The sequence below is a fragment of the Myotis brandtii genome, unplaced genomic scaffold (genome assembly GCF_000412655.1).
Source record: "Myotis brandtii unplaced genomic scaffold, ASM41265v1 scaffold540, whole genome shotgun sequence".
NCBI lineage: Eukaryota > Metazoa > Chordata > Mammalia > Chiroptera > Vespertilionidae > Myotis > Myotis brandtii.
The window spans coordinates 1,502,475-1,516,796 of NW_005369990.1; the positions used below are offsets into that span (position 1 = coordinate 1,502,475).

At 32.5% G+C, this 14,322-nt stretch overlaps 2 protein-coding genes across 5 annotated transcripts in view; one reads left to right on the forward strand and one right to left on the reverse strand.

Annotated features, from left to right (window-relative positions):
* The window catches only part of DOCK7 (dedicator of cytokinesis 7), a 164,254-nt gene that overhangs the window by 49,088 nt on the left and 100,844 nt on the right, over positions 1-14,322 (forward strand). The window lies entirely within an intron of this gene.
* ANGPTL3 (angiopoietin-like 3) lies at positions 918-9,312 on the reverse strand. Its single transcript, XM_005878062.2, has 7 exons — positions 8,761-9,312; positions 7,979-8,089; positions 5,196-5,310; positions 4,575-4,688; positions 4,072-4,167; positions 1,940-2,206; positions 918-1,145 (listed from the first exon to the last, which is right to left on the reverse strand). The coding sequence occupies exons 1-7, from the start codon at positions 9,256-9,258 to the stop codon at positions 973-975; spliced, it is 1,374 nt and encodes a 457-aa protein (XP_005878124.1). The 5' UTR covers positions 9,259-9,312; the 3' UTR covers positions 918-972.

Consider the following 14,322-nt stretch of genomic DNA (forward strand, 5'->3'; position numbering starts at 1 on the left):
TAAAATGTATATATTATAGATAAGTTAGATAATATATGTTAAGGTACAGTGGCACCTATATTAAAGTCAATATGACTTAGTAATCATGAACTACTGAATTTAAGACAGTGCACCTATTTCAATACAGTGTTTCATACCACTTCATAAATAAAGCATACAAAACATTTAAATATTCCAAATTCTTTTGTAGCAAAATGAAGCATCAGTTTAAAGGTTTTTTGTTTTGTTTTGTTTTTTTAAAATATATTTTATTGATTTTTTACAGAGAGGAAGGGAGAGGGATAAAGAGTTAGAAACATCGATGAGAGAGAAACATCGATCAGCTGCCTCCTGCACACCCCCTACTGGGGATGTGCCCGCAACCAAGGTACATGCCCTTGGCTGGAATCGAACCTGGGACCCTTGAGTCCACAGGCCGACGCTCTATCCACTGAGCCAAACCGGTTAGGGCAAAGCATCAGTTTAAAAATTCATATTATAGATTTTTACATGTACTATGAATTGAGTGAATTTTAGTTTTGAATTAAATAGTATTACAGTATTTAAAAACTATATACTTATAGTTTTTTATACTTATTCAAGTTTAGAATTTTAACAAGGAAACTAGTCTTTTTTAACCGAGGAGGTTGTGAAAGTAGCCCACATGATGACTTTTAAAATAAAAGTCTCTTTGTAAGCTTTTATTTTAAAAAGTTATTTAAGCCGTAGCTGGTTTAAAAATTTACCCATTAGTTAAAATTGATTTCCATATCACAAAATAAATGAATAAATGATATGAGAATTTGATTAAGAAGGTAATTGGTATTCTTTTAGGTGATGTGATAATATGTTTAATCTTAAATCAACAGTGGCTTTAAAATAATTTTTTCTAAAGCCTTCTATTTAATACCAGATTATTAAACCACAGTAACTTGGGGTGATTTTAATGTTTGATTTATTGGTTTTTTAATTTGCCTTAGTTCAGTCAGAGCGTTATGAATCTTTTGGATGGATCAACATTTTGGTTGATTTGATGGAGTATAACCTTCCATTTTGAGACTTCCAACATATTCCTCTTCTCCTCTCTGGCTTAGTTTTTGTTCTTGGCTTGTTATATTTACCATTTAGGTTGTTTTCTTCACATACATCATGCCACCACCAGCCTCCTAAAGAAGATAGATATGCAATTGAATGGATAGAAACTCGTATGTAGTTATTGTTACTGTATTTCCACATGAAGTATATCTTTATTTCTTATAAATATGACAGTGTTGTATGCATGTATCTTTATTTTAAACTAGAGGCCTGGTGCACAACATTCGTGCACTCGGGGGGGGGGGTCCCTTAGCCCAGCCTGCGCCCTTTAGCAGTCCGGGAGCCCTTGGATGATGTCCGACTGCCGGTTTAGGCCCGTTCCCCGATGGGAGTGGGCCTAAGTCGGCAGTCGGACGTCCTTAGTGCTCCATGGAGGCGGGAGAGGTTCCCGCCACTGCCACTGCACTCGCCAGCCGATAGCCCGGCTTGTGGCTGAGCGGCGCTCCTCTGTAGGAGCGCACTGACCACCAGGGGGCAGCTCCTATGTTGAGCATCTGCCCCTTGATGGTCAGTGCGTGCCATAGCAACCGGTCGTTCCACCGTTTGGTCGATTTGCATATTACCCTTTTATTATATAGGATAATCTGTACAAGACTCATATACTCCACCAAAAATAAAATATCTGAGCAAGGTTAAAGGTAAAAAAAACACAAGTTGAGTTAGCACGTAATATAACACTTAATATGATACTTATATTAAGATGTTATATGTGCTAATAATACTTACATTAACACATATTAAGATATGTTTTACCTGTAGAAAAGTGATTATTTGGGATTCAGCTTTTAAAGAGTTGGCATTGTAGATACTTTAGGAAGATAGTGTAAACATAGAAAAACAAAGTATTGATATTAGGAAAAGATACCTGAATAACTTTCTGGACAATTGAAGTGTCCTTTTGCTCTGTGATCCCAAGTAGAAAACACCAAATCTTTGTTTACCAGGAGTGTACTGGGTACATTGCCGGTAATCTCAACTAGGTGTAGTTTATAGTTGGTTTCATGATTTCCCAGGTCAAAAGAATATTCAATATAATGCTTGGTGTCTTTCCAATCTTCTAGTTCAATTCGTAAAATGTAATTAGATTGCTTTACTATGGAGTATATCTTCTCTAGACCCAACCAAAATTCTCCTGAAAAGAAAAGTTGTAAAAATCTGTGGATTGTTAACTGCAGATTAGGTAATAACTTTTTATTTTTTTGAGAAAATTTTTTTACTAGTGTAAATAAATGAGTTGTTTTAGTCTCAAATTCCTTAGTTATTTTAGAGTCTCTTAAAATATTTCTTTTTGAAACAATTTTATTGAAGATCGTTACATGTACAAAAATGTTAAAAATATTAGTAGGCTTGCCTAAGTCTGATTATTTTTTCTCAAATGGATATTGTGAACCACAGTTCATGGGTTAAACATATTAGTCTATTATAGATATTTTTAGGTCTGATCATTGGTAAAATATTATCTGTACTGGCTTTACTATCAACTGTTTATTAATACCATATACTATGAAGAGATTTGATAAGTATTTCCAGAGACCTGGATGATAAGTCATTTTTCTCAGATATAATCTTGGCCTTTGACAATTGCTTGATATATATGTTGTTGTTTGTAGAAAAAGAAGAAAATAAAAATTTAAAAACATTTAAAGTTAAAGAGTATAATTTTAATAACTTTTCTCTATAATGGAAAAAATTATTTTTATTTGGAATTAAAACAACATAAATACAGATAGATGTTTTTTAAATATCACAACCCTTTTTATTAAAATATTTAAGGAAAATGTCAATTTTCTATTGATATTGAATTACTAAGAGAGTTCATTTTAAGAATTGCAACTGCAACTAGCTTACTTTCTTTTTTTAAAATCTCAAACATAATTTAATGGGAAGGCTGACAAAGACAGGCTAAACATTAAGATTACTGTCAACAGTGTTCAATCAATTTTGCTATAGCTAGAAACCAGGAAGCAAGGAAAAGTTGGCTTTTTCAACACCAAGCAAGTAACAACTACCACCAATGGATGGAAAATGGCATACTTGAGAAATAGAAATTTGGTACCAAAACTGATTTCCTATGTGCTTCCAGTGACTTAATATAAGAAAACCTAATTTAAAGATATGAACAGAGCCATATATTGGGCACTTATTCATGTATAGACTTTGGAATGCATTATAAGTGGCTTATCTTCTTTCCAAAATAAATGAGTACTTTGAAATTAACTGTCAGCCTTTTATTTTGGGGTTGATTCATTCTTACTAGTAGAAGATTTGAAGCTACAAAACATTACTGAATATACCTTTTAGTTGGTGATTTAACTGGTAGTTTGAATACAAAAAGATTTTTAATGCTCAAATAGTATTGAGTGTTTAAAAATTTGATAAAATGATGAATATTTTCCATTTTATAAATGTTTACTTGTACATCATTCATGGATTCTATAACATGTAAACCTCTTTTTATTTTACTAATTTTATTTTTTATCTATTTACTAATTTTATTCTGTGATCAAAGTATAATACTTTTGGAGAACTAATTTATTTTAAACACATCTTATAGTATACATTTATATTATTTAAATAATTGAAATCTAAACGGTTTATACTGTACATCTGACAGCTTCACCTCTTACATCCTCCAATAATTGATATCTAAGATGCTAACAAGAAAGTAGAGTGACTAGTGATAAGGATGGTTTTCTTCGTCATTCATAGCATTTACCATGTATCAAAATATATAGCATTTAATTATAATTGTTTTTTAATAATTATGATTATTAGAAGCCATCTAATTAAATTATGATAAGTATACTTAAGAGCAGACATCTAGTTTAGAGTAGTATAATTTAAATAAATACATAATAAGTGTAATTACTAACATGTGTAACTGTTAAGTCCTATGAAGGCTGGGACTGTTCTCATTCATTGTTACATTCCTAATGCCCAGTCTATAATAAATAAATATTTTTAACAAGTAAATGAATGAATATGAAGTCACCTTACCATCAAGCCGCCCAAAACCATATTTGTAGTTTTCCCAAGTTTCATTGAAGTTTTGTGATCCATCTATTCGGTGTTGAATTAATGTCCAGGAACTATCTGAATACAGTGAACAACAGTGCATTTTTAGTAGATTGATGCTGATAGATTTAACAAAAGACTTTTACTTGGTTTGGTTTTGATTGGTGGCTGTGTAAGATAATTATTAATGCTGTTACTTTATTATTTATTATGGTCAAGACATTAAGTAAAGGATAACTAATTAATTTGTCTTAAACTTATTGACAATAGTCATTTTAGATTATTTTATGGAAAATATTTAATATATGCATAAGTACATATATTAAAAAGACAAATATAAGTATTAGATCTATATAACTATTACTCATGTTATATATATTTCATTTGATATATATTCAGAATAAAAATGACAGGATCAGTATTACTAATAGGTAGTAAGTAACCTGAACTAACTACTGTCTGTTTTCTTTGTAGGCTGGTTTTACCTGATTTAACATCACAGTAGACATTAAAAACTTGAGAGTCGCTGGGTCTAATGGAATAGATGCCACTTGTATGTTCACCTTTGTTATAAATGGTGGTACAATCAGCAGGAATGTCTAGAATCAACAAAATGTTACTACATAAGATATAGTAATAAGAACAATATCTTTAGAGCTTGAGATCTTGACATTTTATGGAATTATAGTGAATGTAGCCTTGAGCCTTCTTCAGTAATGTATTACTGAAATTAATGTATTACTGAAGAAGTACTTTATGCTAAGCATTTTTATTAGATAGCATGTTATGCAAAGAATGCCAAAATAGTTATTACCATGAGATTATTCTTTTACATGACTACAATACCACTATTACATCTAAGAAAATTAATAATAATTCCATATTATCTAATATCAAGTCTATATTCATATATCTCTGATTATTTTAAGAATGTATTTTATAGGGTTAAAAAGACTAAAACATCAGGATTCAATTTAGGTTGACGTCGTATTGGGTAGCTTTGTCTCTTTACTCTCTTTTAGTCTAGAACAGGCCCTGAGAATAGAGATTTTGTGATGGAAGAAGAATTTGATAATAGCTTCAGGAAGGAAACCAAATTATCTTACCATCATGTGGTACATTTTTTGTTTCATTTAAGTGAAGAGAGGGAGTAGTTCTGGGTGCTCTTGGTTTTGGAGAAAGAGAATTTTCTGTGGATTCTTGAATACCAGTTCTTCTTAACTGATAAAAGAATATAAATGTACTTTTAAAAATGATACTGAATATACAGTTAGGGGAATCTGAGTGAGGATATTAAAAGTACGACTTGCATGTATCTTTTAATTCATAATGTGTTATTGCTTTTGGTTTTTTAAAAATATATTTTATTGATTTTAGAGAGAGGGAGAAAGAGAAGAGATATAAACATCAATGATGAGAGTCATTAAATCAGCTGCCTCCTGTACCTCTCCCCATCACTGGGGGTGGAGCCTGCAACCCCGGCATGTGCTCTGACCAGGCATTGAACTGTGACCTCCTGGTTCATTGGTTGACACTCAACCACTAAACCACACCCGTCAGGATTTGCTTTTGATTTTTAAGAGGGATAAACGATGCTATACAGATTATACAGATCTGTTCTAAAAATATTTAATCAGGCACATTATTTAATGAATTAAAAAATACAGAAAGAGCAAGGCAAAGAGACATCAAGACCAAAGGCAGAGATTTTGCATAAATATTTTAATATGTTCTATTTATTTATCTGAATAGAATATATGTTGTAATCAGTAGCAAAGCAGATTTTAAATTCATTAATTCTCAGTTGCAGATTTTATTGTTTCTCAGACCTGCCTTTAAGACATAGCATATAATTCAAACAAGGCTGTTTTCTGATAGTTTTTGACATGTAAACATATCTGTAAAGGTAACAAATTGGCAGGCTTATTTATTTACTTTCAATATTTTCAATATTTCATTGTCCTGTAAGTTTAGCAATAACAGCTTATTTAATGTTTGCTAGGTTTGCAATTTATAGGCTGAAAACTCTTCTTATTGATTGTCTGAGAAAAGCAGAGTATGTATATAATATTTTCTGTTACTAGTGTTAGTTTTTTATGTCAGCAGGTTCATTTAATCATAATAAAAGATATAGGAAAAATAATTTAGAAAAATAACAAAATAAGAATGAAATTATGGAAATCAAAACTACTTGTCAAAAAAACTGGAAAATTTTTAAAAAATAACCTACCAAATTATGATTCATAAATTAGCAAAAATAACCTACTAAAATTAATGTCACGTAATTACTGAAACATATAATGATATGTTGGTTTACTGGAAATTGGTAATAATATTTGTTCTATAATTCTTGGCAACTATTTTTTAATCCATTTCTCCAACTCTGTTATTTTTGAACCCTCTTGAATGACTGTTTAATAGTATTATTAATTAATATTTCAAACTATCCTATATAATAAAAGCCTAATATACTAAGTGTCTGACCGTTGGACCAGTCGTTATGACGTGCACTGACCAGTAAGTTAGCTTGCTGCTGGGTTCCAGCTGATCGGTACTGTGCGAGATGGTCCGGACATGCCCTGGAGCCTTCCTGCAGTCCCTTACCAGCCCCGATCAGCCGGATCTAAGCATTCCAATATATAATACCACTAGAGGCCCAGTGCACGGATTCGTGCATCGGTGGCGTCCCTCGGCCTGGCTTGTGCCCTCTCCCAACCCGGGACCCCTCTGGGGATGTTGGAGAGTCGGTTTCGGCCCTATCCCTGCAGGCCAGGCCGAGGGACCCCACCGATGCACAAATCCGTGCACTCTAGTGGTATTATATATTGGAATGCTTAGATTCTGACAGCTTTATTCTAAATAGGTATTTTTCTTACCTAGCCAGTTGTTTACATTTTAGATTAATTTTATTGTTGGGAATTAAACTTAATTATCAGGTACACAGTTTCTAATAAGAGTAAGTTTTTATTGACTTTTTTGTGCTATGCCATTACCTTTATTAATTCAACATATATTTATTAAGTGCCTAGTAAGTGTCAGACAGTGTGCTATATTCTGAGGCAACAGCAGTTTTACAAATGGAAGAAAATCCCTGTACTCATGGAGCTTACATACTAGTGCAGGGACAGACAAAATAAATAACTAAAAAATATATTATGTTAAATAGAGGTAGGTGCTAAGGAAAAAAAGAGTAATGAAGGAGGTAGGTTTCAAGGATGGGAGTAGGGGATTCTAATTTTTAAGTGACCCTAGAAGACTTCATTGAGAATTCTGTATTTGGAAAGACCCAAAGAAAATGAGAGTGGGCCTTGCAGAACCAGGGAGAAGAGCGCTCCAGGCGGGAACAGCAAGGCAGAGGCCCTGAGATGGCAGCATGATTGAAGTCTTTGGGTAACAGTGAAGAGGCTTATATGACTAGAGTAGAAGAGATGAAGTCAGTGACATAGTAAAGGCTCATCTGGGGTCTTACAGGCCTGTGAGCGAGGCGAGAAGCCATTGTAGGATTTTGAACAGAGAGACATGATCTAATTTAAATTTTAATAATCACTTTGGCTGTTACATTGAGGACATACTTTACATGAATCAATCCTTCTTTCTCATAACAATCCTATAAGATATTTTCTTATTACTATCTCCATAGAGTGAGTGAGGAAAGTGAGAGACAAAGGGGTTAAGTAATTTATTGAAGGTCACACAGAAATTTTAGACTCAAGATTCAAACCCTGGTAAGTTTATCAGCTTCAGAGCCTGCAAGCATAACAGTTATGCTGATGTGATCCTTTTACTCACTCTTCAGCTATAATTATTTAAAGTCATTTTAGGGTTCAGTGTTTTCATAAACCTAAAATTTATGTAAAAGATTGGATATATCATTAAAATATCGACTTACCTGATTTTCTATTTCTTTTATTTGACTATGCTGTTGGTTTAATTGTCTATATTGCTCTTCCACAGTCTGGAGAAGGTCTTTGATGCTGTTATCTTGCTGTTCTACAAAAGTCTGGGCATAGGTTATAGGTTGGTTAGAAGTTTCTTTTTTCATTTTTGTTAAATTTTTTTATTTATTATAACACTATCACAGTCTAATTTTTAAAGCTAATAGTAGATTAGAAAAATGAATATAGGTAATTATTTTACTCTTGTGTGTTCTTTCAAATAGTACATACTTTTTAAAATGTTTTTTATAAATGTACCATCTCTAAAATCTGATTTCCTGAACTTTAAACTACTTCAATTAAATAAAAATAAAAAACAAAACAACCCCCCCCCAACCCTGTATTTTAATAGAAATAAATCTTTACCATTTACTGTATTACTTTTATTTATTTTAAACATGGAAGAATAGTTTCAAGTTAGATTCCTTTAACATTTTTCTTGCCTCCAATAATGTGCAAATATTGTGTTCCATATTTTATTATTTAACTGTAAGGCTATAATTTTCATTTGAAAAATAGTTTAGTTTTCATATTTAATGTTAGGGAAACAAAAACTAACTGAAAATTATAATGGAAAATTTTATAAAAAATTTTAAAAAAGCCTGGAGGCTTTTTTTCTTAAAAAAAATACAGTATTTCAATTGTGCAACAAGTATTTAAAGTAGCTTATCTTAAATATTTTTTTAAATGATCCACATTTAAACATAATCATGAATACTTTTTGGTTTCTACTTACTTTAAGTGAAGTTACCTCTGGGTGTTCCTGAATTTCAGGTTGATTTTTAATTAAATTGGTTAATTGCTCTTCCAAATACCTCACTTTTTGTTGAAGTAGAATTTTTTCTTCTAGGACGTTTTCAAGTTTTGAGTTGAGTTCAAGTGACATATTCTTCACTTCTTCATTTTTGACTTGTAGTTTGGATGTAGTTGTTCTAAGTTTCTTTTCTTCTTCTTTTATTTCATTAGTTTGCAGTGATAGATCGTAGAAAGACTGATCAAATATGTTGAGTTTTTCAAATATGTCATTAATTTGGCCCTTAGTCTTATGGACAAAGTCTTTAAGACCATGCCCTAATTGAAGAAGGCCATTGGCTAAAATTTTTACATCATCTAACATAGCAAATCTTGATTTTGGCTGTGGAGATATAGAATCAAATGGTGAATAATAGTCTTGGTCAATTCTGGAAGAGATAACTAGAGGAATAATAAAAAGAAAGAGCTTAATCGTGTACATTTTATCTTAATTATTCAATTTCAAGCAATTTGGGACAAGTTTTCTCTTCCAAGCTGACCTAGATTTCTGAACTCTATATATACCACTGTTTGCCACATAAGGTTGGCAGGTGAATATAGTTAATCATTAAACTGTGTAAACTTGTACGAATGTAACCTTCCACAGTGAGTCAGATCAATGCTAAATGAAATCAAAGAAATGAGCAACTAACTTAATAGGTCATTCTAAATTGTTACTGTATTTAATTTTGCTATAAGTTACATTTTCATTGTTATGTGATCTACCTGTTTTTATTTTTATTTTTAAAAATATTTTTATTAATTTCAGAGAGGAAGGAATAGGGAGAGAGAGATAGAAACATCAATGATGAGAGAGAATCATTGATTAGCTGCCTCCTGCACGCTCCCCACTGGGGATCGAGCCTTCAACCCGGGCATGTGCCCTTGACCAGAATCGAACCTGGGACCCTTTAGTCTGTAGGTCGATGCTCTATCCATTGAGCCAAACTGGCTAGGGCATGATCTACCTATTTTTTTAAAAATATATATTTTATTGATTTTTTACAGAGAGGAAGGGAGAGAGAGTTAGAAACATCATTGAGAGAGAAACATCGATCAGCTGCCTCCTGCACACCTCCCACTGGTGATGTGCCCGCAACCAAGGTACATGCCCTTGACCAGAATCAAACCTGGGACCTTTCAGTCCGCAGGCCGATGCTCTGTCCACTGAGCCAAACCAGTTAGGGCAATCTACCTATTTTTAAAAGCTGATTTTAATTTGTCATGATTTTTAGAGATTTAAAAATAAGCACCAGACTCTTTTGACTGGTAAATTCATCATTAATGAATTAAGTATGAATTTTCCAAATTATATTTTAGTTTTTATGAAAACAGTTACCTGTTACAAAAAATAAATGCCTTCTCTGTGAAGCCTTCCTCCACTTTTTTGGGTAATCTTTATGATTCTCAATGCTGTACTCCCATGCTGATACGCTAACAAATGATTATATATTTCTTGTTATAATTATTTGTTAATATACATATTTGCTTCAGATGATCTGTCTTAACCATATGTATTTGTATATTATCACAAAATCCCATACATTAAATGGCATTTCACCCCTTTTCTCCTTTATATTTTGTCTCTATGTTCTAGCCTGTTTTCTGTGTACCCACTGAAAGGCCAATAGATTGTGGTCTTCTAAGGTCAAGCCAGAATTAAATACTTCCAGTGTTTGAAATGATTTGCTCATTATACATTTTTCTGAAGTTTGTGAGCTTGGTAACAATTTTGATAATATAAATTTAACAAAAACAAAACAGTAGTATGTGTAAAAATTAATGTTCTACTGTGCTTCTTCTCACTTATGGTTAAAAGGGAAAACACTTAATACCTTGGTTAAATTATAAGTGATTATTTTTCTTGAGTGTTTATATTAAGAACTTCTGGAGAAAGTAATAATTCTTTAAAAGTTTCTTATCTTGACAAATTAATATAGTAAAATTGTTAAGAATGTGGGTTCTGGAATCAGACTGTGGCCTGGGTCCAAAAGCCAGCTCTTGCTGTCTGGCCTTAGACAAGTTATTTAACCTTCTCATACCTCAGTCTCCTCAGCTGTACGTTAGAGTAGTTCCATATATTACATAATTATAGGATTATGAGAATTAAAAGAAGTAATATGTGTAAAGCACTTAGGACAGTGTCTGGCAAATAGGAAGCACTCAAAATATTAGTCATTATATCTCATGAAACAGTTTTTAATCTGTGTGTGTCTATAAAATCAGCCCTATGTAAAAGAAATTTTACATGAAGGCCTTTGTTTGCAAAGAGAAAAAAGCTTTAACATAATGAATTTCAATTTAAATTGTAAATTATCAAGTAACACTTTACAAAATGAACCATTTCTAAATTTCTACTCTTAGAAATGCCTCTCTTTCTGGTATAAAATACAGACCCTTTCTTTTGATTTAGAATTAAGGGCTTTGGATACATAATATTTACAGTAGAGGTAGATGCTCTAGTGGTTGAGTATGATTGTGGAGAGAGACTAGCTAAATTGGAATGCCCTGCTATTCTGCAGCTGTGTGACTCTTGGTCACATTACTTAGGTTTCCTGCATCTCTGTTTTCTTATCTGTCAAGTGAAGTTAATACCTACTTCATTGAATTGTATAAAGATTAAAAATTAGTGTTTTTAAAGCACTTAGAACACTACCTGGTGCTTAGTAAACATTACACAGTATTATATATTAGCTTTTTATGGTAGTTAGAAACAATCAATACATTTATGTACATACTGTATTATTCTATTGTTGAATATTATCTAATCTCATGTTAAGACATAAGTTGGGAAATTTTGCCAGAGTCTAGATTTTCGGAGATTTGTTCTCTTGGACTTTAGTAGTACATGGAATTATATTGTCTTTTGTTTAGCCTGTGTATTATTTTTCTAAGTATCCAATACAGAATCATGTAAATATTTCTGTTAAGAGAAATGAAGAATGCAACTAAATAAAATATAGAAATACTTCCAGTAATGAAGAAGAAAAACAAAATAATTTTTCCTTATACTTTATATTCTTCTTAACCTTTACCAGTGGTACGCATTATAAAATTATAAAAGCATATGTTGAAGTAGTGAAAAAATTTGAATTTTCTCTCTCTTTTTTTAAAAGGGAAAAGTTAGTGTTGTCATTATTGGTCATGAAGGGCATATTTCGAAACTTCTCTTAACTAAACTGTCTACTTTTCTGGCTTAACTATTGACCCTGATATTTTATCTACTTTCTAGTTGAGGGGAAATTGAGATGGGCCAACTTCTCATCTCTATTGTATTATGAGCTGTTATTAGCAAAATCTATATCTGTTTTTAATTTATATCCCTTATAGCATGTTAGTACAAAGCCTTACTTTTTGGAGAAACAATAAATATGTACTGAATTAATAAGAGAATGATAAAGTTATAACATGAGAATTTTCCGTTCTTTTTAGAGAAAGGAATTTAAAAAATATCCCCTTCCAGTGCATGAAAGTAACAGCATTAATACCAAAGAGAGGCTGTGTGAAGGAATTTTCTTCCATTTGGGTTATTGTACGAGAATATTAACCTTTGCACAATTCATACACTTCCTCCCTTGTATCACTAACAGGTAGATTGGAATCAAGGTCACATATTCTTGGTTTTTAGAATGTATTGTTTCAGGGTAGAAATATTTGGATTTTTTTTATAGTTGTTTGACATGTTACTGAATATAATTAAATAATTTGCCTAATTAAAAGCTGTGTAAGAGTGTCAATGTGGGAAATGTGATGAAAGTAGTAATTTTATAAATGGTTTTTTATTTACCTTTCAATGCATCCTGCCTGAGTACACATTATTAAAGGCAGAATATAAACTTTGAACTCGTGCCTGTTTAAATAGAGCCCTGATTAAATATAACCAGTAATGTTATAAAAAGTAAAAATTTTATGCCAAAGAAAATAAGAGGCACTAAGCAAAATTAGACCCTAATTTAAGGATTCCTAGTTTCTAATAACTAATATACAAAATTTTTAGCAACTTAGAAATATAGTACATTTAGAAGCCTTGTTTGAATTCCAAGCAAAGCAAAGTCCCTTATCCTCCCCCAGGTTGTGTAATCTTTTGGAGATACAACTTCCGAATAAAATACAAGGCATTTTGGATCTTTTGAATATGGTATCCTGTTAATTTCTCCCTTTTTAAATGTGATAATTTGTTTTTGAATTAATGTATTTGGTAGAAAGAATCTGAAAGTAACTGAGAAAAACACGTATAAATAGAAATGTTTATATTAACTAAAGAACAATGCCAGAGTAATTCATTAGCTCCCGTTTCTTCTCTTTGTTCAGAGCAGCATTGTCCAGTGCACATATAGTGAGTTATACATGAAAAAAAACTAGAAAGAAGCAAGTGAAATTAGTTTTAATAGTATATTTTATTTAATCCAATATATCAATTACTTCAACAAGTGATCAATACTAATTAGGTATTTTATATTCTTTTTCATGCAAGTCCTCCAGATAGACACTGAGTCTGGTATATATTTTATCTCTCAGGATATCTCAATTAGAACAGGCACACATCATGTGCTTGATAGTCTCCTAACCTATTTTATTGGACAGTGCAGATCTAGAAGATGAGTGACTTTTTCCAGGAATAATTTTATTTCTCTTACTTGCTTTCACTATTAATAAATGTTAAATGTTTTATGTTGAAAATACTTACTGTGGAAACTCAGATATTTCAAAAACCTGTAAAAAGTAAAAATTCCTGCCCTGGCTGGTTTAGCTTAGTGAGTAGAGCATCAGCCCTCTGATTGAAGGGTCCCAGGTTTGATTCTGGTCAAGGGCGCCATCCCAGCCCTGTCAGGATGCATGTGGGAGGCAGCCAATCCATGTATTTCTCTCACATCGATGTTTCTCTCTATCCCTCTCCTTTTTTCCTGTCTCTCTAAAAATCAATAAAAACATTTTTAAAAAAGAACACACAGAGTGAATGATGTACAATAGAAAAGTACAAAATCCTGAATTCTATTAACATTTTGGTGTATGGGATGATGCTCCAACTAACCGCCAGGGCACTTTTGACTATTTTGAGTACAACTGACTCTTCTTCATTTCTTTAGGGATTTTCAGATTGCATGCTTGTTGTCACACATACCCATATTCCCACCATGGAAACTACTTTATTGCTTTTTCTAATTATAAAGATCATGTATTCTCACTGTAAAAAAATTTCAAATCTATTTATATAAAACCCTGGGTGTAACATCACGACTGAGACTCGACCAACCGGAAGGAAGTCAGTCCTGCAGGGGTTGTCTTGGAAACGGCTGCACCCTCCCCGAGCTGTTTCCCGCGAGGGCAGTGAGTTTTCAGGCAGGAACCCGCCCTCGGAGCGTGGACGCACTGAGTCCTGGGTCCTCTTAGCCACAGCTGCGCCCTCCCCGAGCTGTTTCCTGGGAGGGCGAGGTTTGAGGCAGGAACCAGCCCTCAGAGCATGGAGGCATATCTTTATAAAGTTTTAATACATTATATTAGAGGT

Excerpts from the sequence above, each read along its gene's own strand:
- ANGPTL3 (XM_005878062.2), bottom strand. The coding sequence starts at position 9,258 with ATGTACACGATTAAGCTCTTTCTTTTTATTATTCCTCTAGTTATCTCT. Across the intron at positions 8,090-8,760 it reads CAGAGGTAACTTCACTTAAA|ACTTTTGTAGAACAGCAAGA; the intron begins GTAAGTAGAAAC and ends ACCTATGCCCAG. Across the intron at positions 4,168-4,574 it reads CTACTGTGATGTTAAATCAG|ATAGTTCCTGGACATTAATT; the intron begins GTAAAACCAGCC and ends CACTGTATTCAG.